Source organism: Seriola dumerili, unplaced genomic scaffold, assembly GCF_002260705.1.
Source record: "Seriola dumerili isolate Sdu_G_001 unplaced genomic scaffold, Sdu_1.0 BDQW01001124.1, whole genome shotgun sequence".
NCBI classification, from domain to species: domain Eukaryota; kingdom Metazoa; phylum Chordata; class Actinopteri; order Carangiformes; family Carangidae; genus Seriola; species Seriola dumerili.
This window is the reverse complement of record NW_019175379.1, coordinates 1,935,769-1,960,340: the sequence shown is the minus strand read 5'-3', so window position 1 is coordinate 1,960,340 and position 24,572 is coordinate 1,935,769. Positions and strand designations below refer to the sequence as shown.

Sequence of the window (24,572 nt, the reverse complement as noted above, 5' to 3'; positions counted from 1 at the left end):
GCACGAGCGTCCGCAAAGCCGCTGGCTGCTCCTCTCCAGGCGCGCAGTATCATCCACAAACTTTGACGAGCTGTAAGCTTCACCAAGGCAACAAAAACAAGCCGGGCTGAGTGATAACTGGGAGGACACGCTTTTAAAACATATAAACACAGGGTATCTTAAAGGGAGCGCCCGCTAATTCGGGTTGATAAAAGGTGAGTAACCTGCCAGCTGATGTTCACAGTGCGCATTTTTCCTGAACGGCTGACGCTCTGTGTTTATTTCCGACTGTTTTGCATGATCAACTGGCTCCTGAACCAAAGTGAAGTTTGTGCATGTCCTACGTTTTCATTTTCATTGGGAATGAAATGTTGCTTTACACGCGTTTTTCAATCTCTGAATGCATTTTTTTTTCCAGTTATCCACTTTTTTCCCCCAGCTGAACACACAGGTATAAAAATGGAAAGCACTCCGGTTGAAATTTTCAAAGAAGACAATAAGTGCCTCTCTACGCTTCCGGAGGACTGTCCAGTCAATTCCTCAGCCTGGGTGTCCGGATACTCAGAGAGCCGCAACGTGACCCACAATGAGAGCTGGGAGCAGGAGAGCATGTCTCCCATCATCCCCATCATCACTGCAGTCTACTCCGTGGTGTTTGTGGTCGGCTTGTTGGGCAACTGCCTCGTCATGTATGTCATCGTTAGGTAAGTTGTAATTAAATATGAGAAAATCTTTCCTTACATATTCTTTATGATATAGGCTACTGAGAAATACTCATAGATATTACTTACAGTGATTTAAAGTAGCAAATGAAGTGGCTGCTTGAACTTTGTTGATGGGGAGATGTTTTGGAAAATGAGATTTATTTATGGGGAAATCTCTTTTGGCATATGCAGAAAAGTCTAATCATGCAATATTTTTGTTGGTGATAAAAAACATAAATAGAGTTCCAGGCGTTCCTACACACCCTTTGTAAATATTAATGCTTGTGGAGGAGGCGCTGGCACCAACCCTTGGACTTTTACAATGACCTCTAGGCCATCTGGTCTATATCGGAGTACGCCTTATTGTGCCTGCCTTCTGTTCTTGGATGCACACTACAGACAGGTACTTCAGAGACAAGAGATGTTGCTCTGATATCCACTTATGCAGTAAGTATCCGTATGTAATGTCTAAAGTAGATAAATCTTTGAGCTAGTAAGTGACAAGAGACAATAGTGGAGTTGCAAGGGTTAAGATTAATGCTGTCATTTCTCATCCGGCATTAAATGTGTAAAGCATGGCCATATGGAATTGATTTCTGCCTCCTTCACTGGTTAAGAAGTGGCCAAAACCTTCAACGTTGCCCATTTTATGAATCCAATAACCCTCAAGACCTCCAATATAATATAATAACAATAAACTATAAATCAGCTACATAGTCTGGTGGACGTGATATTAATTATAGTTGAAACCAGTGGTGCTTTATCAAGCTGATAGCCTGCTTGCAGCTCATTGGGTGTTATTTATGGTGTGTGAGAGCAGCAAATCTCCTTTGATGTAATGTGAAATGCAGCAGTGCCATCGAGAAAGCTTCGGTCCATTGACGACAGTTACCTCAAATCAGATTGATTGTGTCGCCTGAAATGACTGCACGTTTTAATATTTAGTAGCTCTGTGGAGGGCGATTCAACTGAGAGAAGAAGGGGTTCATGTTGATTTAGTGTAAACAAATATATGAAATTATAATTAATCATCCAAAAACTTGCAAAGTCAACATAGGCCACGTAGTAAACACTGAAACATAAATAACTCCACTGAGCATTGTTGCCATCTTTCAGCTGATTGTTTTGGTCTGATGATGCAAAACTTTATGATTTGATTCAGTGTTGCTAAGCAGCGTTGTTTCCTTCTCACCGCATGCAGCTGTTTTCAGCTGAAAGAGCTCTGATACACTCACTGTACGCTACCTGCCCAGCAATGAACAGCAGAGAAATCAGCGGCTAGCTGGTGAAAGTATTGCAGCATTTAGCAGCTAGAAAGCCAAGTACTTTCCCCAGGATATGCTGAGCCCAAAACAAAGCATGAATACTTACATGCCCCACCTATACACTGTGTTGTGCTTCCTGCTGCTAACCCCAAGTGGCCAAGTCAAAATCAATTAATAAAGGTTCAAAGGAATATGTAGATATTTCAGGGGACTGCACTTATTCACTTATCTGCTGGGAGTTAAATGAAAAGCTTCACTCTCATTTCAGCTAATTAGATATAAAGTTACTGCTAGCAGGTGGTTAGCTTAAAACCATTGTCATTTTGTACACTTCTGTTTTTGCACAGATTAAACAAATAAGATTTAACATGTTAAAGAGCTTTAGAGGTGCTGGTAGCTTGGACAGAGCAATGCTAGCTTTTTCCAACCATTAGGCTCCTTGTGTTTATGCTAACCTAAGTTAGCATGCTATTAGCTGAAATGTCATATTTACCAGACAAACATGACAGTGGTATTCATCTTCTCCTCTAACTCTCTGCAAGAACGTGAATAAGTGTGTTCTCCAAAATGTCAAACTGTTATTTGAAGGCTTTTAACTTCTCACCAATCTGTAATGCGACTATGTCATACATAACAAGAGGAAAAAAATAGGTTTGAGTAAGCTGCATGTGATCTATTTTGTGTCGCACTCGAGACGACAGTAGACATAACACAAGCACAGGTTGTCTGGTGCTTACAGTGGATCGAGAAATGTGCACACATGTTAACAACTTTGTCTATTATTTTTAATTTTGTTCTTATTTATTCTTATTAGTGTTTATTATTAACAACAAAGGCCTCACTTCCTGTGAGACATGGCAATTTTGTGTAATGCTATAAATCATAATATTTGAACGGACCTTATTTGAATCTCAGTGTTTCATTATCCTGTAGGCGTCACCTCTGGTAAAATTAAAACTTGAATTTTTGCAAATGTAATCACATAGAGCTTTAATGCGGTCATAATTTAATGACGTGAAAACAAGTTGATTACACATGGCCTGCAATCAGAGGCACTCTATACATAACAATGAAGTGTGAGTCATAAAAACTGCATTACTCATTCAAGGAAGCAGTGGACAATGTTTAATTAACAATGAGCCACGTAGAAAGGCCTTCTACAGAATCAGCCAAGAAATGTTCGGCTGCCATGACGGGTCTGGATGGATGGGTCATCGCTCTCTCTCTTCCATTCTTCATGTTCAACAGGTACACAAAGATGAAGACAGCCACCAACATTTACATTTTCAACCTAGCGCTCGCTGACGCCCTCGTCACCACCACGATGCCCTTCCAGAGCACCGACTACCTGCTGAATACCTGGCCCTTTGGTGAGGTGGTTTGCAAGGTCTTCATCTCCATCGACTACTACAACATGTTCACCAGTATCTTCACTCTCACCATGATGAGTGTGGATCGCTACGTGGCTGTGTGCCACCCGGTGAAAGCCCTGGACTTCCGCACTCCGATCAAAGCCAAGATGATCAATGTGTGCATCTGGATCTTGTCCTCAGCTGCAGGGATACCTGCTTTTATTCTGGGTGGCACCCAGACAAACAGCGGTGAGGAAGTGCTTTCACCATCTCCCAATAAATTTTAAAGGTTTCTGTCAATTTTTTAGGCATCAGAGATCCACTTCGAGCGTGCACTGATAGTATTTTAAAAGCAGAAATGTATTCTATCAAGTCCATCCATCAGTTTTTCCATTAGCCACACATCATGCATCAACCCCTCCTGAATATAGATGATGTAAGAAAAAAGTAGAGTTGAGAGCAAAATGTTCCCTTCGGAGTGCAGATTAGCTGCTCCGTAACAGCTTGCTAAATTGATAACAGAAAGGAACAGAGAGGAATTTTATTTATGATAAAGCACAAGCACTTCATCACTTAGTTTACATTTTCATCCTCCCTCCCTCTCTCTTTCTCCTCGTACAGGCATAACTGAGTGTGCCTTACAGTTCCCCGAGCCATACGTGTACTGGGACACACTGATGAAAGTATGCGTGTTTGTCTTCGCCTTCGTCGTGCCTGTGCTCATCATCACCGTGTGCTACTCCCTGATGGTCCTGAGGCTGAAGAGCGTCCGAATGTTGTCCGGCTCGCGGGAGAAGGATCGCAACCTGCGCCGCATCACCAGACTCGTGGTGGTTGTGGTGGCCGTGTTCGTGGTGTGCTGGACGCCCATTCACATCTTCATCCTGGTCAAGGCCCTCGTGAGCGTGCCGGAAACCACCGCCATCATGGCCGCCTATTTCTTCTGCGTGGCTCTGGGCTACACCAACAGCAGCCTCAACCCTGTGCTCTATGCCTTTCTGGATGAGAATTTCAAAAGGTGCTTCAAGGATTTCTGCCTCTCGGCCAAACTGAGAGGAGAGAAGGTGTCAGGGAGCAAAAAGACCCCCAGCAACGTGCGAGAGGCGGCTGTTCCCCTGGAGAACCCAGACGGGACGAGTAAACCGACATGACTAGCAGTGGAACTCTCTTCAATTTCCCACATTGGAAAAGAAGACTCTCATGACCTGTGCTTAACCCACGTCACAACAGCAATGTAGACTGTAATCTTGACTCTATGGCAAAGGTTGACAGGATTTATTTTCCTGTCTCTTGATGTTTAAGCAGTGCCAACGAAGATATGATTTCACTTCAGAGGTCAAATCATGAATTGTATTCCATCTTTTCCATAAATCCACACAGAATCAAAAACATCAATCTCCTCTGCATAACAACAACTTCCTCCTCCTCCCCTCTGCTTTGACTTTTGCCTCTTTGATCAATGAATTTCCTCATGGCAGTTGTGATAAAGATTGTATATTTATTATTTCAACTTGAAGGTGGATGTGACCGTTTTGTGGAAGCAGGAAAAGAAAAAACAAATGTGACTAAGACTCTTCTTTAACATTATCTATTTTCACATTAATCCTATAAGAAAGGGTTAATGCTGCTCATTAAGTATAACGCTGCATCGATAAGTTGATTAATTGATCAGTCAATGGACAATAAATTAATATAAAACTATTTTGATAATCAAAAATCATTTAGGTCTATTTTTTTAAGCAGAAATGCCAAACATTTCGTGGTTCCAACTCCTCAAATGTGTGGATTTGATACTTTTCTAAATCATACCTGATCGTAAACTGAATATCTTTGGGTCTTGGACTGTTGCTCAGACAAAAACAAGGACATCTGAAGATGTTATTGTGGACTGTGGGAAATTGTAAAATGAGAAAACAATGAATCAAAGAAAATAATCAGCAGATTAATCGATGATAACAAAAATAACTTTTACTTGCGGCCCTAGGTATTAAAGATATCGCTAAAAAACATCACAAACATATTGCATCAGACATCATCAGAAAATGAGGCCATTTTTCAGGAGGATTGCTTATTATTTGATGGCAAAATTAGCAAGGTGTTAATGGAAATAGTGACATTGATGGGTCAAGTTTTGCAACTTCTTGCTTCTGTGTGTTTATGATGTGTTTCCTTTTAGCTGCAGTTTCTCCTTTCCCCATCATTTCCTCCTACAATTTATCTATTGCCAAATGTGCCTTTAACAGTCCAGGATAACACGTTTGTAGCAGCAGAAAATGATTAACTGAAAGGGGTCAAACAGCGCTTCATATATAAAATGTTTTTTTTTGTTTTTTTTTGTTTGTTTTTTATACATCTCAGTGGTAGTTGTACGAATCACTGACAGCAGATGTGTGCCAAAAACCTTTTCACCTCTGTGAAGAGTTTGGATTGTGCTGATGGACTGACTCATGTTTGACTTTGAAATGACTGAAAGGAAAAAAGCAACGCTCAGTTGCATCAAAGCAAGTTTATCAATGAGGAAAGTTAAAGGGTAAATCCTGGATGTGCAATGTGCATTTAAAATTTGACAGAGGGCTCTCTATCAGCTTTGAATCTGGAGTTGTGTCCAGATCGATAAGTTGTTAAATTTATGGTATATAATTCAATCACATGTGCTGTGTACGGCTTTTACCATGATACACATAGTCCTATGTGAAATACTCATGCTATTATTGTAGAGAAATATTCTATCTGAAACCATGAATAGCTGTCTTAAGAAGTTGTGCACATGGTTAATTACAGTACATTCTCTCAAATGTACAGTATGATCGTATATATACAATACCTTATTTTGTATAGATTACAAAAAAGAAAATCTTTGCACAGACATCGTTGAAACATACTGTATTTGTAGCATGTCCGTGATCATTGCTATGATAGTAAATGCAACATCAGCACCCTATATGCTCGATGGACTGTGCTGTTATTTTGAATGTACCGAAAATAGACTCTGTATTATATGAACATAATGATTAATCATGGTATAAACTCATCTGTCTCATTAGAGAAGAACTTCAGCTTATATTTAGGAAACCCATTTCCATAAACACTTTCAGTTTCACTGTTGTGTCGCTAAACCAGAGCATTGTGGGTTTGAGATGAACCTTTTTTTTTTAACTGTTAATAAATCTCTAGTAACAACATGTGTACTGGCATAAAAATAGATATAGCACAGAGGTTCTGTTACTTGACAAAAAATAAAAGACATTACTCTAAGAAACTTCACTGTGACCAGGACGTCATTATTATCTTTATTATCATTATTTTCAGTCTCTGCGTTGACTGGTTAAACCTGCTACTGTATATTGGCTTTGTCTGCTGTGAACTGAGCAGGAGATGTATTGATCAAAACATCCTGTCTGTCAAGTGCTTAATATTAAAGCCAGTTTAACAAATCCTCATCGATTCTCTTCTCTTACAGTGACAAGCTCATGTTGTTGTCAATTTGTCTTTGCTCTGCGTCATTACCTCTGGATGTCTCATTTTTAAAAGAAAACTCGGCAGCTCACAGTGGCTTATTTGAAGCGCAGTTGGACGCAAGAAGAGAAGTTTATTGTTTTATGATAATTTTTGGAGATGAGTTCTGGCAGGAGGCCTGGAGTCTTCTGCCGGCTCAGATTTAGTCTTTTCCTGTTTGACAGCAGCTCCCTCCAGAGGACAGAAAATGGCATTACTAGATCAAATATATGTGGTCTGGTTAAAGAAAAAAGAAAATCCTGCAGTGATTGATAGTTGCATGCACATAACTTGGCATATGCAGAAGCTTCACTACAAGCATCTATATTAGTACTTAAATGATTGACATAAGGCATATATAATATTAAAGCTGGTCTTCAAATGGAAGGGATATGCTGCTTTTCTCCACCTCATATTGTCATGAATTTGGAGAGCATGGATTAATCTGCCTGGGGGGCCCACCAGAATTAAAAATGAACTGCAGTTATCAGACGCCCTCTCTATGCACATTATTCCTGTCTCCATGTTTGTTGTGTGGTAATTGATTAACACAAAGAAATGTAGCTATTTGCAAAAATTTAAATACAACATCTGCTGAAATAATGAAGGTCCTAAATATAGATTTTTTTCATGGTGAAATTCAGTCAATAGCTTCAGCATTTTCCACATTATGTCTCCTGCAAAAATAAAACTTTTTCTCTCTCTCATCATCTGATCAATTACCCAATTACATTTAATACCCACAGCCAAAGGCTCCTAAATTATAATATGACCATGTTATTGCTTTAATTGTGTCTATTAATACCAGTTTAATTTCATTTTATATTTCTCCAACATTTGTTATTTTTTCCAAAATGCATAAGTCCTCATTTGAAATATAACATATTTAACATATTGTAGTTTCTGAAAATGTGCTTGTTTTTGCAAATGACTACAACCCAACCTGAACTACATCAGCTCATGGTGTTTTTTTTTTTTTTGTTTTTTTTTTAGTATTTTTCAGTCCTCGTCTGTAAAAAAGTAATATTACATAAAAGGATGTACTTTATACAAGAACACTGAAAAAGCCGTCATTAAGTCTTATGCTCGTTTTCGCTCATCATCTAGTTGCTGAAGTGAAATCTGCTCCAATCAATTACCGGGAGGCCTCCATTTTGTAGCCTCAAAGCTAACAAACAGCAGCAGACCAGCTAACACAGCCACAGGTGCACAGAGAGAGAGAGAGAAGTGAGGGAAGATTAGCAGATACAGATTGCTGGGTGGTCTGCTTTAGACGTCTCTTGAAGATATTCATAACCTGGAATACTTTTATAAGGAACCCTTTTGATGTTTTGTGATCTGTGGACACTTACGGACTAAAGGAATACAAATGATGGACGAATGGAGAGAGAATCGTTTTTCTACACTTCTAAAGGGTAAGTAGTCACCAACTTCTGTCCTGAATGCTGGTAGATAGTAATAAATCATATTTATGTGCTTACGGTTAGCGCAAAATGAACGGAATATTTGAATTCTTGAGACTCTTACCGATCTAACGATGTACAGCCTGTGTTTATTGACAAACGTTTAGTTTACTTTGTCAGAACATGTTCAGAACTTTCTGATCGGTCCATTAACGGGCCAGCGGGTCGTATGAAGTTGAATTATGTCAAAATATTGCCACAATTTAAAGCCAAGGTTGTCCCCTGCAGTCTGTGGCCCCTGTCTCCAGTCAGCTGAAAAATAATCAAAAGTGTAATCAATATAGTGAAAAGGATACGCCAGCCTAACGTGCTCATTGTGTGTTGCCAATTTAGTACTTTTACTTTTTTTTTCCTGGTGCAGTTGTTGAAATGTTTTTCATTGTCTAGTTTCCCCATATGCTTTTATTATTGTTGATTTTTCATTGTAAGCTTAAAGCTGGGCTTGCTGCACCCCAGTCACCTTTCCGGTCACTTTGATTAGCATTTTGAGTCTGTTTTAATTTATTAGTCTAAGGTAACAAACAACAAAACAACTAAATTAATAATAAAGAGTCGGCTCATTATTAATATTTTTCAAGGTAAGGGGCTTTAATACAAACAAAATAAATGAGGAGGTTAATGGAAATACAAACACAAAAAATATTTGAACTCGAAGCAGATAAACACTTAAAAAGTCCGATTAAATATTAAAACATTGCACAGAGTACTGTGGAGGGCGCGGCTGAGTGAGTAATGATCATGTGACCCCTCTGACGTCTCCTGAAAGTCACTTCCGGGTGTTTTCCCTCAGCTGGACGGTGACGGCGAGCTAACGCAGCTTTCTTGTACATTTGAAGCCTTAATTTCGCCAAAATGAACCGTATATTTGGCAGAGGAAAACCAAAGGGCCCAGCGCCGAACCTTACGGACTGCATAGGAAACGTAAGTATAAAGTTTATACAAGTTTTTTAACGCTGTCTTGAGCGAGGTAAACAAAGATGGACCCCTTCTCGACTGGGTCAGCTAACTCTGTTTATTAGCAGAAACGAGGCCATGGTTTGCCATATTTAACTGGTGTTTGTCACAGTCACCAGAGTTTAGCAGCTCATAGATCAATAATTTGTTACATTACTAATCGCAGACAGGATTATAAAAATAGGTGTTTTTACTTCACACGTGTAATGATAATATAAGTCGATAATCAACGTATTTGACTAAAACAATCTGTTTGTGTTCAGGTGATGAATCAGCGTTATTTAATTTTGAGCAGGAATTTGAGCCATTTGACAGACATACAGCAGAAACCATGTTATCCTCTCAGTGAAATGGCTGACAACAACCAGTTATACAGGTTATTTGTCAGACGAGCTATTATTAGCAGACTGGAGTTGACGTGAAGCAGATGATGTATAGTATTTACTGGTAATCAATTATCCTCAATTGAGCTACTGTGTGTAAAGGAGCGGGCCACAAAACGAGTAAAGTTATCATGAGTTGTTTTAAATGATCATATTGTTAATAATCAGTCTCACAAAAGCTGATGCCCTGTTCTCTGTTCTCCACTTTAAGGTTGATTCCCGGGCGGAGTCCATTGACAAGAAGATTGCCAGACTAGATGCTGAACTTGTCAAGTACAAGGATCAGATGAAAAAGATGAGAGATGGGCCTTCGAAGGTGAGATTTAATGTCCAGTGGTGCTGTAAAACAAAAACCTTGGGGTGCTACCAGCCAGAACCAAAAGTCCATTCAGTTCAGATATAAATAAAATCTCATCATTCACAAACTTTCTTCTTACATTTTTGTTTTCAACATAACACACACATGCTGAGGAAGACAGAGAAGTGAATACAGATCTTCTCATTTTTATAGTATTATGATACACTTCAGTATCATTAGATATGGTTCCCTAAAATTTGACTTATTTCAGTTCCTGACGGCAAGAAAGGTAAACAAAACAGTTTTTCATTTAACAAAAGACGTCAAACATGGTAAATGCCCAAACAGAATTTAATCTAAAATTGGGAAAAATTGGATTTAAACAAGGAACTATCTCATCAAAGAATAATTAAACAAAACTACGACTCAGACAGTCTTTGGTAGTCTGTCCTACACATAAAATATAGGAAGAAAAAAGTATTGAGATTCATTACCCAAACCTACTCATCATATACTTATGATATTACGTATCCATATCATGTTTATTGTTTGTGTTGTACTGTCTATTTATATTACTTGTTAAGTATTTTCATTCATTTTTCTTTTACTAGAACATGGTCAAGCAAAAGGCTATGAGAGTTCTGAAGCAGAAGAAAATGTAAGTACTTACATAAACCTAAGTGTTTTTATTATTAACCATGTAAAATAAATTTAAATGTTAAATAGTTTTATTACTAAATCCAGTTATATTCCCTCATTCATCTATTATAAGAGCGTAACTTTATGTTCTCTATGTTCTACAGGTATGAGGGCCAGAGAGATAACCTCATGCAGCAGTCGTTTAACATGGAACAAACTAACTACACAATCCAGTCCCTGAAAGACACTAAAACCACGGTAACAAGCATGATGATTTTTACATCCAGGAAACTAAGTACTACTGGGGGAAAAAAAGTGTTTTTCTGCTAACAATTTTATTTTCTTCTCAGGTTGATGCCATGAAAGTCGGCCTCAAGGACATGAAGAAAGCGTACAAGAACGTGAAAATTGATCAAATTGAGGTATTTGTTTTTTGACCATAGGTTTACTTCAGCAGGATGTAATTCTTAGTAATAAGGAGACCATATAGTGGCCAAACCTAAAGTTGGTTATGACAAATACATGTACATTTTTTTAGTCAGGAAATGATATTGTTTCAGTTAATAATTGTGAATATATTCAAAGATGGTGAACTCCTATTTGTTTCCTAATGAGGCTGTTATATCACACTGTTTAATTAAAATGTTGGGGGACAGAAAACATTCCCACAACAAAAGGTACCACACATTTTCTGAAGCTCACAACCAGAACATTTTATTAGCCATTAAGTTACTGAAACAGATAATAACGTGTTTCCGTTGTGAGCTTGGGGCTGTGCGTTGGACCTTAATTTGTTCAGCTTTCAGCACAATGAAAGTCTTTGTGGACTGTCTTCAGAGCAGATGACAGAAAGAGAAACATTTTAACCCTTTACTGTCTGTAATATTCAGGACATTCAAGATCAGCTGGAGGACATGATGGAGGACGCCAATGACATCCAGGAGGCGCTGGGCAGGAGCTACGGCACGCCTGACATTGATGAAGACGACTTGGAAGCAGGTCAGGAAAACATCACGTTTCTTTTTTTTCTGTGATGTCATGACAATCTTACTGAGTCCAAAGCTGCAGAGGTGCTGTGAACACATTTAGCTTTGTAACACATCACAGTGAATATTTAGTGCAGTTTTTGAGGAGGTGATGGAAGCTGCTGTCCTCTACTAAAGTTGTATAATAGCTGTGACTAATCGATTTACAGATTTAATTAAAACAAATGAATGCCAGAGGCAAAGTCAAGAAACTATTAGCACCTAACTAATAAAAGTAGACTCATTAAATGCATTATCAACCAAGACCCTGACAGTGCAGCCATTAGTGATAGATATAACCTGATGATAGCTTAAACTGTTGTGTCCACAGAGCTGGATGCTTTGGGAGACGAGCTCCTGCTGGATGAGGACAGCTCGTACCTGGACGACGCCGCAACAGCTCCTTCCATCCCAGAGGGTCTGCCCGGTGACAAGTCAACCAACAGGGTACGTCACAGTTTTTTTCAGTTTTATATGAATTTCATCATTAGTTTTTTACGACACCTTGGTTTGATTAATGGGAAATCCTTTTTTTTCCAGGATGGTGTTCTGGTGGACGAATTTGGCCTTCCTCAAATTCCTGCTACATAAAGAAGCAATCAGAATACTTGTATTAGTAGTTACTAGTTTTACATGTATCATAGCCTTTTTTGTATTTACCCAAATGACACTCCCAGCCTTAGAGGGCAGCATTGAAAACCAAAGCATTTTCTGTCCAACGAATGATGGAAATTATAACGTTAAATCAGGTTCCTTAATTAAATCTTGTGATTATTCTATAAAGGTGAGCTTGTTTCATATGTATCTGAGGTGATTGATGGAATTGGGATTCTCTTAACTTTGTACAGTTTCTGCAGCATTGTGTTGCTAAGAACAAAATAAATTATATTTTTCAAACAATACTTCACTTGGTGTGATACACTGAAGTCATTCAAAAGTCATCATTCATATAAAATTCACTTTATTGTAAAGTTATATAATGTGGAGGTGCATAATCAATAACTTAAAACACATTCGTTTGATAACGAGTAATTAGCAAAAATAAATAATGATTTCTTTAAGTGAGAAAAAAGACCCCTGATATCACATTGTTTTTATCATCACCAGTTCAGCCTGTAAGTGTGAGGGAAGATTTTTTGGTGCAGGTACTCCACCACGCTGGTCATGTTTTTCAGTTTTTCAAATTCATAGTAAGGAATCTAGAAAAGAAAAAGAAGAAAAACATCATTAATACTTGTATGTTATGTGCCACTTCGGTGCTAATAGCAGATGTAGATTGAAATCTGGCAGAAAAGTGCCCAGAGAACACACAAACAAAGATTCTGGAGCAGAAAAGTGAATGTGAGGGTCTCACCTGAACCACTTCATATCCCAGAAGCCTCAGGTGTCGCTGCTTGATGGCCTCTTTTCCAAGCAGCTGTCTCTTGTTTGTAGTGAACCTCTTTTGTCCATCAATACAAAGAGCAATCCTGCAATCACACATCAGCTTCAGCTCTCAAAAGATCAACTTCAGATGGATTTCATATCTAATATATCAACAATCTTGAGCTGTCAACCTTAAACAATATAAAACATGAAATCATTTACCTTTTGTACACATCACCATTGTGACTGGCAGGCAGCACATATCCCTCTTCATCAAGTTTTAGCTCCACATCTACAAGAGCAGAATACATTTTCAGCCGTTTGTGGCAAACTATAGGAAACACTTAGGAGATAAACAGCTGCTGTGTTGTGTGTTACCGAGTGTGTAGCAGTATGGCGTCAGAACTTTGGATCCAAAGTAGGAACGAGCCCCGAGCAAACCAATCAGTCCATTTTTCACAGAGTGGTACAGATGTGTGTCCACCGGCGTCTCCAGGGAGCGTCCGGACATGAGGAAAGACTTGACGCGGTACTTTGAATGCAGCTTGGGGCCCTGATTACAAAAACCAAAAAAAAAAAAAAACCACAAAAACATGGCACATTAAGACACATGAATACATTCACACTTGAGAATAATATAACCTTAAACCCAATAAAGAAACATTTATCTTTTTTCACCTCTGTTTACATGTTTGTAAGTACATTTTTCATACACTAAGGTAACAGGTGCAGGTTTTATCACAGATAACTGGAATGCACTGAACCTCACATACTGAGGGCGTGTGAAGGCACAGGGTGTGTATTCATGTTTCTGACTACCAATTATTCCTTTGCCATTCTCATCTTAAACGTATGTAACCCATGACAAAGTTTTAAATCCTCTACCTCATAGAAAGGACACTCCAACTTCACAGTCATGTAGAGCTGGGTCAGCTGTGACAGGATGAGCCGATCCATTCCTGTGCCTTGCTCTGCAGGACAAGAATAAACACAAAAATGTAAAACGAGACAATGATTTTATCTTTAATTATGCACTCATGGCACATGCATAATTATTGCAGGTGTCTGGCGGGGTATTTTACCTTGCAGCTGCTGGAGGAAGTATCTGCTGAAGACTTTGGAGACAAAATTGACAGGGAACCTCTCCACCAGGATGCAGGCGTGGAGCAGGTTGAGCAGCGTTCGAGGCTGGAAGTGTGAAAAGCGTGTGTGCAGGATGATTTCAACTTTCCTGAACATGTTGCCTGCGTTAGGCGGGAGGTATCCCAGCTTCCCGAAAGCCATGATCTGCCTGGCAACCTGGCTGGTGTTGTAGTCGTCCGCTCGGTACACAAAGCTTTCAGCAACAGCGTTAAACACAGTTGGTGACAGGATGTTCCTCCGGCCAAAGAACTGCATCACCTTGGTAACCGTCTCTGGATGGGAGGTGAATGCCATTGTAGGGACGTACTTCTCCATAGCCTGCACAAAGTAATGATCACTGTGGCCAAAGTGGATCAGAGCCCCAACCACAAGGGCGAGCTCCTCATCAGTGAAGTGAGGTACATGCTGCACAGCCTGCTTACACAGACTGATCACTAAAGGCATGGCCTGGGTCTGGTTCAGGATCACAAGAGTACTGAGCAGCACGCTGACAGCAGCAGGATCCATACGAGAGGTCACTTTCACAGCGTGGGTGTGCATGGCATTCAGCAAGTCTCTGTATTTTCCATCTTCACCAATGCAACCTTGCAGAAGCCTATATACAGCAACGAGATCTGATAGGCTCCACTGGGCAGGCGCCTGCTTCTGGATGTTCGCCATCACCTGCTCCAGCATCACACAGCCAGGACCCTCAATGGCTATCATCGCCTGTCCTAAGGTACACAGCTGCCCCACAGTCATCTCCCCCCTGTCTAGTCTGTCCTGGCTCTCAGACACCAGCCGCACCATCAGAGTGCTCCAGGGATCCAAAAAGAGGCGTGTGCAGGCCAGGAGAGCTGATACCAGCCCAGCATCCGTCAGCCGGCCCGAGTCCTGCTCCAGCTGGAAGCACAGGGCCCTGATGGTGTCCTTCTCCAGCACTGTGGGGTCCTTCAGAGAGGTTCCCTCCTGCTCCAGGTCGGCCACACGGTGAAGTGCTGCTGCAGCCATGGTGTCAGATAGAATCTCCACTGAGCGCAGCAGTTTGAAGACCTGCCGGTATGAGGAGCAGCTGCCTAGACGCTGCTGGAAATCCTGCTCCTCTGCAGCTGTGGGTCGATGCAGCTGGGTCAGCGAGAACCGGGGAACTGAATCTCTGTGGAGTCCCACAGAGCTGCTGGCGACAAAGGCCGGCTCCCTGGCGATCGTGGTCAGGCTCCTTATCCCACAGTCCGGCTGGAGCGTCCTACAGCCCTGTCTTCTGATGCACCGGCCGGCTGAGGTGCACAGACAGGCTACACATACGGGCTGACCTGCACTGCTGGTTCTCAGAGGGCTGGCAGATGCAACAGGAGGATGACGTTGAATCCCGAACTGCCCGAGCCGCGGAAACCTCTGGATAAGCTTTAGAGCCATGACCCCGGTCCAGGATTCCTCAGACCCAGCTGATTCACAAACAGCGAAAAAGAAAACTTTAAAAACAAGAAAAGCTTTACGAAGCCTTGTCAGAGGACACGATGTCGATAAATTAGTCCTACAACAAAACTACTAGCAATATCACTGCTCAGTCTCCTCCCCCTTCGTTACTCCGCCGTTAACTAACCAACCTTGAAGGGAGCTGTTAGCTAACGTTAGCTACTTAGCTATAGCTTCTTCGCTATACCACAGGAATCACACTTCTATTCCGGTTATTAACGTTTCTTTAGGTTGACACTTAAGCTCAGAGTGGTAAATAAATTACAAATGACAACGTGGAACTGGCAAAATTCATACCTGGACCTTTCCAGCAGCGGCAAAGGGTCACAGACTCACAGAGACCGCCGGCACAGAATAGGCAGTCCCAACGTGGTATCGTAAGGAACGTGAGGCGTTCAGGGCACCTCGTAAATGTGTACTCCGGTAGTAGTCTCGGAAGTGCCGTGACTCAAACCTGGTGTTACATGTTTTTAGTCGAAATTAACAGCAAGAGTGACTATATAACAGAAATAATGCCTCCAGAGACGCATAAATGGTTAAGGTGCACTACAGGTAGAGCTTTGTTTGCTTCTTATTATCTTTTACTGTAAAAAACATTATTTTACTGCAGGCTTAACTGCTACTACGATCTTCTCAACTTGGACTGCCCGAATTTTATTCGATCAGTACATAATTTAACCAAGTCACTCCAATAACCTCTTGACTTTTGTGGACCTGCTCATGCAATTCACATTTTCCAATAGCACATGAATGCAGCACCATGCCAATTTTAATCTTCTATTGACACACTAGAGGGCGATATAATCCATATAACAACTGCATACTTCAATTCCACACTACTTTTCAAAGGTCTGGTGGGATTGTTAACATTTGTCAATTTAATAAATCATCTGTAGACCTAAATTAATTGTTTACCATCAATATAAACCTTTTGACTGTCACTCTCTACCAAAAATCAGTAAATATTAAAACATATCCTTGTAACAGTTGAAGTACCCATATAGTAGTTTGCATTCAGTTGTTTGCCAAAGTCTGCGTAAATTGCATATTTTTTCTTTTTGAAGTGAAATAAAATAAATACAAACCCTGGAGCAAATAGATATTTAATGTTAATGGGGGATATAAAGTTAATTGTTTGTCTTATCCAAGTAATTTTGACCACAATTTGACTGCTGTACCCAGTGACTGTCCACATTTTCACTGGGCTTTGAACACTGGGCAGTGTAACTTCTGAGCTCAGGCACAGCTGCTGAATCAACTATAACTTGATGCAGTCATCAGCTGGGATGAGCTTTATCATGCTTGTCTGGTGACTCAGTGTCCAAACCCTTTGTTTGATAAGGATTTTTATTACATTAGGCCACTCCCTGTATGACATAAGTCACCACCACATACCGGTGATTGTAGTAGGTTTCCCTTTCCCTTTAAGGGGTTCAATTTCACTGTGCCACAGCAATACACCCCAGATTTCAGTGTAGGCTGTGGTCATGTTAACTTGCTCTTTTACAGAAAGAATTCAGCTGATGCTAGTCTGCACATGCTCAATGAATTTAATGAGGAGGGAGAGCAGACTTGTCGAGACTTGACAAGCATCTGAAGAGGAGATAATAGTGCACAAGCTTTTCAATTGGTTAGTCCCAGGAAAAATAAAGACAGATTAATGCAAAACTTATTTCAGTTGTCATTTATGGAAGGGGGGGGAAAAAAAAAAATCAGCAAAATACAACTTGATAGAGGGCTTTATTTAAAAAGTTTATATTATAAAATGGTAAAAATTCAGCTATACCCGATCACATGAATTGCAAAGATTTATCCCTTAGAGCTTCCAATATGCTGCCACTTCACATCTTCACAAGAGAAAAAAAAACATTTCATGACCGACTAGAATTTTGTCCTCTCATTCGAGATGTTTAGATTTGGCAATACTGGAAGTTCACAATAAACAGAGTGGATAGTTATTGCTTTGGTTTGTTTAAAATGGGTTTTATACTGGAGAGTTGACACATGCAGCACGTGAGCTAGCTGACAAAGAGGCGAAGAGTGAGAAGAGGAATATGCTGGTGTGGCTCTTTAATCGTCCTTATCCTTGGCACCATGCTTTAGGATGCGTGTGAACTCCACGTAGTTGAAGTTGCTTTTCTTGTCAATGGGGGCCTCCCTGAAGAGCTCATCCACCTCTTCGTCTGTAAACCGGTCACCCATTGTTGTGAGCAGCTCTCTGAGGTAATCTTCCTGGATGAAGCCTGGGGAGGAAGACAGTCATATCAGATAAGAAGTCAGAGAAAAAGACAGCCTGAATAAACAGACTTCTCCTGAAGAATTTTCTTTTACCTAAATGATTCAATTACTGTCTTTTAAAGACCTTTTGTCTTTCTGCAACTGGATTGTTTTAGGCAAGTCAAGGCAAGTTTGTCTGTATACACTTTTTGAATACAACTGCAATTGAAGTGCTTCGTATAAGGGTGAATTATAACATTAAATGGCTTAACAAAAAGCAAAATTATTATTTTTTTTGTCTATCAACAGGAAAGAAATGACAGCTGTCAGAACTTACCTGTCCCCTCCTCATCGAAGCAAGCAAATGCATTTCTGATCACATCCTCAGGGTCTGTGCCATTGAGCTTCTCTCCAAACATGGTGAGGAACATGGTGAAGTTAATGGGTCCAGGAGCTTCATTCATCATTGCCTCCAGGTAATCTTCAGTTGGATTTTTACCTGTATAAAGAAACAAGTATAGTGCACTTAAAATTAAGTTTTAGGATTAACAACCGCAGAGGTGGTTTTAAGTACATGTGACATAAACAGATGATTAAAATTCAAATGTGTTTGCTTAGAGAGCTAGTTTTCGAACTGCAAACACTGCAGGTGTACACCCAAATGAGCAAAGTGCAGAGCTGCTTACAGCTTCATACCGACATGTTTGTGAAGTTACTTGTCTCAGAGACTCGCCCACTCACCTAGTGAAGCCAGCATATCATGAAGGTCCTCTTTGTCGACAAACCCATCACGGTTCTGGTCAATCATGTTGAAGGCCTCCTTGAACTCCTGAATCTGAGACTGATCAAACATGGCGAAGACATTGGAGGTGGCGCGCTGAGGGCGCTTCTTTGTGGTCTTTCCCTTAGCCCTTTTGCTAGACATTTTGACTGTTTTATTCCTGTGAAATTTAAAAGACAAAAAATACAAACCTCAGATTATTTACAGTCAAGTATTGTGACAACCAGGTACTTACTAATACATTGTGATAATTAATTAATTAATGAATGAATTAATTAATTAATAAAGAAATGCCAAATTTGTCAATAATGAAAACAACTTTTAGTTGCAGCCCTATTTTAAGTACAGCAAACATATGCCTAAGTGACATTAAGATGACAGTGCAGAAGAAAAATACAAAATGTAAGCCTGGCCTGATGAGACAGACGTTGAGAATACCCACGGCATACAGGGAGACAATCTGATCAAAGGTATAGTGAATCATGCTGTTACTCAAAATAAGATTTCGTCATTCATGCCCACAACTCAGTGGCGGAGTAATTTAATTCTCTGGCAGTGAATCCCCAGTGTGGTGTCCCTCACTGAGCTATAAATGGGAATGTTCCTCATCTTTCTAGGTTGATCAGCTCACTGCCTTCACAGAGGGTAGGAAAGTTACTGATGTGAGGACAGATGCCCTTATCAGGCAATGTCTTGAATGTAGACTTGAACGGTCCTACAGCCACAATTTTGTGTTGACCGACACCCATGTTTTAGCCACATGGTACTTATGGAAAATTGACTCAATCAGCTTGGACAGCAAGGACAAATCTAGAGCTGGGCCTTGCATTGATGCACTGTCAATATGGTGACCTGACTAAATATGATCTGGGACATTGGTAATTGTTGAAGTATGAAGGATCAATATTGCATGTTCTGAGTTAGGTCTGCACCTAACATTGTTTTGACTATCAACTGAGATGCAAATTTCAATGACTAACCGTTTAGTATATAAACTGCCCATCACAAAGCCCAAGGCGACATCTTTGAATTGCTTCTTTTGTTTGATCAATAGTGTAAAATCCAAAAATATGCAATTTGCAATGAAAAGGAGCCGATTCTCACAAATGAGATGCTGACAACAGCAAATGATTGTTCTTTTACTTGAAAATCGTATCTGAGATGTCTGTTACTTTAACACCTCCATTAGTTCAGAGCTGCACATTGTGCTGATCCTAGTAAAAATCTTATATTGCAATAGGTTTAACTCAAAATGGTAAAGTCTCTGTTTGAGAGTACAGACAGTAATATTGATAGATGTTTGAGTTTTAGTCATACATGATAACTGACTGCATGTCCTTGGGTTTGGGACTATTGGTTAGACAAAAACAAAACATTTTGAAAACAGGCACTTTTCACTATTTTGACGTTTTATACACGATTAATCGTTTACTCTAAAACATAAACGGCAAATTAATCTACAATAAAAATATTCGATAGTTGTTGACTTGATTATAACGTATGCTTTTGACTATGTTGTGCACTTTACCGTGCACACCAACAGTTATCTTCTTACAAAACCAATTCCCCCACATATTAGTTTGTCTTAGTAAAGAATCTTACCACAACACCTAACGTTGGCTCGACATTAAGTACGTACATCGTCCTGATGGTTCGCGGCCTAGTTTGAGCCACATTAAGTAATTAGTGTTAATAAATCTGTGAAAGGTAGCCCTCTGCAAACAGGTTTACATGTAGATTTAGATTTATAAAGCTAATAGTTAACCTTACAAGCCTATAAACTACCCGCTTATTTGCAGCTAATTTGGAATCACTACGTCAGCTGTCGAGGTATTAGCTGCGCAGCTAACAGTTAGCCGTGTTTTCAATGCTATTAACCGAACACTCAAAATGGCACAATAACATGTTATTCACATATACAGCTTTAATAATGCCAGTACATGTGTTCTATCATGGTAGCAGAGCATTTATAACGTAGCTAACTGTTGTATACAGAACAATAAAAGGTAAAACAGTCTTACCTGACTTCAAACTGACTTGTCAGCTAGCCCGATGCTGCTCTTCTTCTCAACCACCGCCCTTCACTTCCTCATAATAATGTTGGGTTCCATGCAGAACAGCAGAACAAACCAATATAGGAAAATAGGGGGGTCAACAAGTATGAAACCATTATTAATCATTTAAAAAGCAATTCATACATCTTTTCTGTCTGAATCCTATAATTTTTTACGCTTTACTACACTATACTTGAAAAGGTATCGTAATGTTTCGTAATATTTCAGTATTAGTGGTAATAAAACACAGCTTCACCCCCCGGTGGAGTAAATGTAACTTCCACAAACGCTCCCTTTGACATTCCTGGATATGCCCTTTTAAGGACAGAAAGAACACATCCTCCTTGGCATTGTGCAATTAAGGCAAGGTTAAGCTTAAATGATGGGGGAAATAGGTGTTACCATCAATCAGGCAAAAATATTTTGCCATTTTTGTTGAGTTTTGTCCCATTTTTTATGTAATGAATTATGCCAGTGGTACTTTGCTAGTAATTTATTACCACTTCTTTGGGGTTGTTTTGATCATTCAGGTACCTGTACAAGGAATTTGGTTTTAATCCGATAGAAGCTAGACTATTACTAGGACCAGGATCACCTGTATAATTATCAATTTCAATAGTTTTTATTGTTGAAAACAGCTAATGTACTATCATGTAGGAGAGATAAATCTATTTATGTATTTTTATTAATTATTTTGATCATTTTCTGATAATTATTTAATCACATGCATGTTTAAACACAAGACAGTTTTCAGTGGTGAATAACATAATGTTCATAAAAGCCTCTCTATACTCAAAGCAAGACTTCATCAGTATTATCAGTACTTTGGGGATGGATCTGCCCACTTTATACACTGCTGAGTAGTTTGCAAATTTCCCCCTGGGGATCAATAGACTTAACTTAACCTATAATAATACATTAGAATTTATTTGTTAAATATACTGTATGTTATATTAATTTTCAGAATCTGAATCTAAAGTAATTGAAAAAATGTGGTACAGTAAGAGTTACAATATCCTCCTCAAAATTGTACTTGAGTAAATGTATTTATTAGATTATTAGATATCATTGTTCAGTAGCATGTGACAGTTGTCTTTGCCTGTTTATGTTGTATGTATGGTATTCATTGCTGTAAAAATGTTTTGTTCTTCTTTCTTGACCAGGTTTCACTTGAAAAGAGAGGAATCTGAACCTCAATGAGACTTGATGTTGCTAAAAAAGAGTGAAAGAAAAAAATGAAAGGAAGTTGATACACTGAAATTAAAACAATAAGAGAAAAAATCTTGATAGGTTGGGTAATAATAGATACTGACTGCCCAGTGTGGGTCAGACAACAGTTGGTATCCGGTCATTGCTGTAAAGAGGGGCTTACTGCTGCAGGGCTTCAGAAGCATGGTGTGGAACTGTTGACTCACAGGTTAAAACAAGCCACATCTGTCTCTTTGTCCAGCTGTCATACCCACTTTCAAAGTTGATAACAAAATTGGTGAACATGTGCCATGAGTCATTTATAGTTGTGCTATATGTTGTAACCAAACAGATTAGGTCCGGAGCTGTATAGTCCAAAAACATAACTGCTGTTATTGAAGAATACAATAGGAGACTGTTGGGGAAAAAATAACTTAAATAATGACAAATTTCATTAATGGTTGTCTGGTCTCTCAAAGGAGCAAACTAAACTCAGTTCATACTATAATGTTGTATTAGTGAAGGACAAAAACACATCCTGATTGGAATTAGAGTGCTATGGTTTCAAGAGAACTGTTAACTGTCGGACACTAGAAGAAGGTTCATTTCATTTTACGTGTTTTACAAACTGAAACAAACATACATACGCCAGGAACATTAACCTTTTCTACTTCTGTGCATTCATAAATCTAGTTGACTTAGAAATTGTAGTGTTGCATGAAACCACTAGATGGTGCTAGTTTCATAGGAAACCTTTCATTTCCTCAGTGTTATTTAGATTCTTGAGGGAAATTCCTAATTTTTCTCAGCATGTCACCCAATCCTGTGAGTTTGTTCATGTCTACAACTGTTAAATGTTCACATGGTCTCAGTCTGAGGCCACGATACAAAACCGGACTTGAAATAGTTCCAACAGATCCCTTGAGACCTCCATACAGTTGGAATTTCCTGGACAGCTGGACTCAGAGACATACTGCTAACATGAACTAGATTCATCATATTCACTTAGGGAAATTTGGAGGAAACCAAACCACTCATGTATGTACAGTATGTGGGGAATAGATTGAATAATGCAGTATAATACAACTCCACCTTGCCATAGAATTGAGTCAACACCTTTCTGTCCAAGCATCAAAGAAACTGAACATTACAGGCTTTGCAGTAGCAGAGTGTTTGTATTGGATCATAGGTAGGCTATATGTGTTAATATTCCAGTTATGAAGCGATAAAATTCACTGCCAACAATGTTAAAGCCCTACTGCTAAAAATATTTAGATAGATTCATGTGGCATAGATAGGCTACTCCGTGGGATGAACTCATTAGGTGACTGTATGGGAAGATATTCATTTGAGTTTTACTTATAAACTGGAGGGTTTCAGGGAAAAGACTCTCCTGTATGAGTTGTGAGTGGCAGCTGTTTGGTAATTGGGGCTTACAGTCAGATCAGTGTAAAGCCCAGGATGTTTGTGATAACAGCTATAGAAAGGCTGTATACTGTTCTTTGACATTCACTCATATTCACTAATCCTATAGGTTACCATACCTTTATGTGCCTGACTGGGTACTAAGACACAGATTTTATTTACAGTATATAAAGATAAAGGATTTACAAAATACTCAGTTATGATGAAAATAAAGGAGGCAATATTGGCAAATGATGTAGTGGGCTGTGACATATTATATTCCACTAGTAAAATACAGCATATCCCGTATTCATTAGACAGCATGTAGTGTTGTGACCCTGCTTGATGTCTTGTTTTAGTTCCCCTCACTGTTGATCTCTTTAAATGGGCCTCAACTTCAGTTTGCTGTAACATTTTAGGTATGTTGTCATGCTGACCATTGTGTTGGAGGCGTCAGAAGTGTTCAGAGAAATATCTGTAACTTTGCCATGGAAACTTACCACGTGTTTGTGTTGCAGAAAGTTTCCCGAACAATGTCCAAACATCTGGCCTTTAACAAACTTTATTTACACAAGTAAGTGCTTTAGATTCACGTTCAATTCATTCTTCATCACTTTTTCATTGTTGCATCAAGAGTGTGGAAAAACATCTGCCAGTGAAGTTTTTCTTTTAGTAGCTGTTTATGAACGGGGGGGGGGGGCAAGAGGGGACATTTGTGTACTTCCACAAATGAGTGAGACTGAAAGAGAGAGTGACCAAGAGACAGTATACCTGGCATTTGTTGTATGTGAAGCAAGTAACAATAGCATAGCTAAAGTTAGTAACAGTCACAGCTGAGACTGCTGTGGCAAAAACACAGCCTATAAGTCAGCATGGTCTTCACGGGCTTTAAAAGAAATGAGAAAATAACAGATACTGAATTCAGTATAAATAGAATAAAATCAATATCAGCATATCAGGCCTCTAGGGTTGATGAGGGTTTGGATGGATTTGCATTCTGATTTGAAATATGTAGTCTTTGTCTTATTCATAAATGGTGGACTTTTCTGTTTGGCTTTAGTAGATAAAAGAAGTAAGTCAAGTATCAATGAATACATGAATCAATTCTGAATTTAAATAATAAACATGCAACTAAATAGACACACTCATTCATAAATACACTATATAGATTTCATATAAGAAAAGGATGAAAAAGCCAAACACATGACATGAAAAGATAAAAGAATAACATTGAATGATAATACAAACAGTGAAAAGTAACCCTGTGTTTACCTGCATATCAGGCATTAATGCTCAATGGCAGAGACACGCACCCATAACCGCGTTGCTCTGCGGGAGTCGACTTGCCCCCCAGCTCTGCTCTCAGCTATATTTATCTCCACCCTCACCATAAAAGGCTGTGACTGCT

General features: G+C 39.4%; 4 protein-coding genes across 4 annotated transcripts; 2 read left to right on the top strand and 2 right to left on the bottom strand.

Annotated features, from left to right (window-relative positions):
• The first annotated feature begins 438 nt into the window (after positions 1 to 438).
• Positions 439 to 4,451, top strand: LOC111237839 (delta-type opioid receptor-like). The gene is made up of 3 exons (XM_022767108.1): positions 439 to 683; positions 3,197 to 3,549; positions 3,922 to 4,451. The coding sequence occupies exons 1-3, from the start codon at positions 439 to 441 to the stop codon at positions 4,449 to 4,451; spliced, it is 1,128 nt and encodes a 375-aa protein (XP_022622829.1).
• Positions 4,452 to 9,110: 4,659 nt separating this feature from the next.
• Positions 9,111 to 12,459, top strand: LOC111237881 (charged multivesicular body protein 5-like). Its single transcript, XM_022767178.1, has 8 exons — positions 9,111 to 9,179; positions 9,807 to 9,911; positions 10,505 to 10,551; positions 10,697 to 10,790; positions 10,883 to 10,954; positions 11,423 to 11,531; positions 11,889 to 12,004; positions 12,098 to 12,459. The coding sequence occupies exons 1-8, from the start codon at positions 9,111 to 9,113 to the stop codon at positions 12,146 to 12,148; spliced, it is 663 nt and encodes a 220-aa protein (XP_022622899.1). The 3' UTR covers positions 12,149 to 12,459.
• Positions 12,460 to 12,538: 79 nt separating this feature from the next.
• LOC111237880 (FAST kinase domain-containing protein 3, mitochondrial-like) lies at positions 12,539 to 15,883 on the bottom strand. The gene is made up of 7 exons (XM_022767177.1): positions 15,818 to 15,883; positions 14,005 to 15,489; positions 13,808 to 13,893; positions 13,301 to 13,475; positions 13,145 to 13,214; positions 12,912 to 13,026; positions 12,539 to 12,756 (listed from the first exon to the last, which is right to left on the bottom strand). Exons 2-7 carry the CDS (start codon positions 15,458 to 15,460, stop codon positions 12,658 to 12,660), a joined length of 2,001 nt encoding a protein of 666 aa, XP_022622898.1. The 5' UTR covers positions 15,461 to 15,489; positions 15,818 to 15,883; the 3' UTR covers positions 12,539 to 12,657.
• A 1,306-nt stretch (positions 15,884 to 17,189) lies between these two features.
• On the bottom strand, positions 17,190 to 20,646 carry LOC111237802 (myosin regulatory light chain 2, smooth muscle minor isoform). The gene is made up of 4 exons (XM_022767039.1): positions 20,540 to 20,646; positions 18,479 to 18,678; positions 18,075 to 18,236; positions 17,190 to 17,763 (listed from the first exon to the last, which is right to left on the bottom strand). Exons 2-4 carry the CDS (start codon positions 18,660 to 18,662, stop codon positions 17,591 to 17,593), a joined length of 519 nt encoding a protein of 172 aa, XP_022622760.1. The 5' UTR covers positions 18,663 to 18,678; positions 20,540 to 20,646; the 3' UTR covers positions 17,190 to 17,590.
• Positions 20,647 to 24,572: the final 3,926 nt, after the last annotated feature.

What these genes read in the sequence shown, in the direction of transcription:
- LOC111237839 (XM_022767108.1), top strand. Translation starts at nt 439, where the DNA reads ATGGAAAGCACTCCGGTTGAAATTTTCAAAGAAGACAATAAGTGCCTC. An exon ending in GTCATGTATGTCATCGTTAG is followed by an intron (nt 684 to 3,196) that starts GTAAGTTGTAAT and finishes CATGTTCAACAG; the next exon opens with GTACACAAAGATGAAGACAG. An exon ending in TGGCACCCAGACAAACAGCG is followed by an intron (nt 3,550 to 3,921) that starts GTGAGGAAGTGC and finishes CTCCTCGTACAG; the next exon opens with GCATAACTGAGTGTGCCTTA.
- LOC111237881 (XM_022767178.1), top strand. Translation starts at nt 9,111, where the DNA reads ATGAACCGTATATTTGGCAGAGGAAAACCAAAGGGCCCAGCGCCGAAC. An exon ending in TGAAAATTGATCAAATTGAG is followed by an intron (nt 10,955 to 11,422) that starts GTATTTGTTTTT and finishes TGTAATATTCAG; the next exon opens with GACATTCAAGATCAGCTGGA. An exon ending in TGAAGACGACTTGGAAGCAG is followed by an intron (nt 11,532 to 11,888) that starts GTCAGGAAAACA and finishes TTGTGTCCACAG; the next exon opens with AGCTGGATGCTTTGGGAGAC.
- LOC111237880 (XM_022767177.1), bottom strand. Translation starts at nt 15,460, where the DNA reads ATGGCTCTAAAGCTTATCCAGAGGTTTCCGCGGCTCGGGCAGTTCGGG. An exon ending in TGGAGTGTCCTTTCTATGAG is followed by an intron (nt 13,476 to 13,807) that starts GTAGAGGATTTA and finishes TTTTGTAATCAG; the next exon opens with GGCCCCAAGCTGCATTCAAA. An exon ending in TGGGATATGAAGTGGTTCAG is followed by an intron (nt 12,757 to 12,911) that starts GTGAGACCCTCA and finishes TTTCTTTTCTAG; the next exon opens with ATTCCTTACTATGAATTTGA.
- LOC111237802 (XM_022767039.1), bottom strand. Translation starts at nt 18,662, where the DNA reads ATGTCTAGCAAAAGGGCTAAGGGAAAGACCACAAAGAAGCGCCCTCAG. An exon ending in TGATATGCTGGCTTCACTAG is followed by an intron (nt 18,237 to 18,478) that starts GTGAGTGGGCGA and finishes TTCTTTATACAG; the next exon opens with GTAAAAATCCAACTGAAGAT. An exon ending in CTTCGATGAGGAGGGGACAG is followed by an intron (nt 17,764 to 18,074) that starts GTAAGTTCTGAC and finishes CTTCCTCCCCAG; the next exon opens with GCTTCATCCAGGAAGATTAC.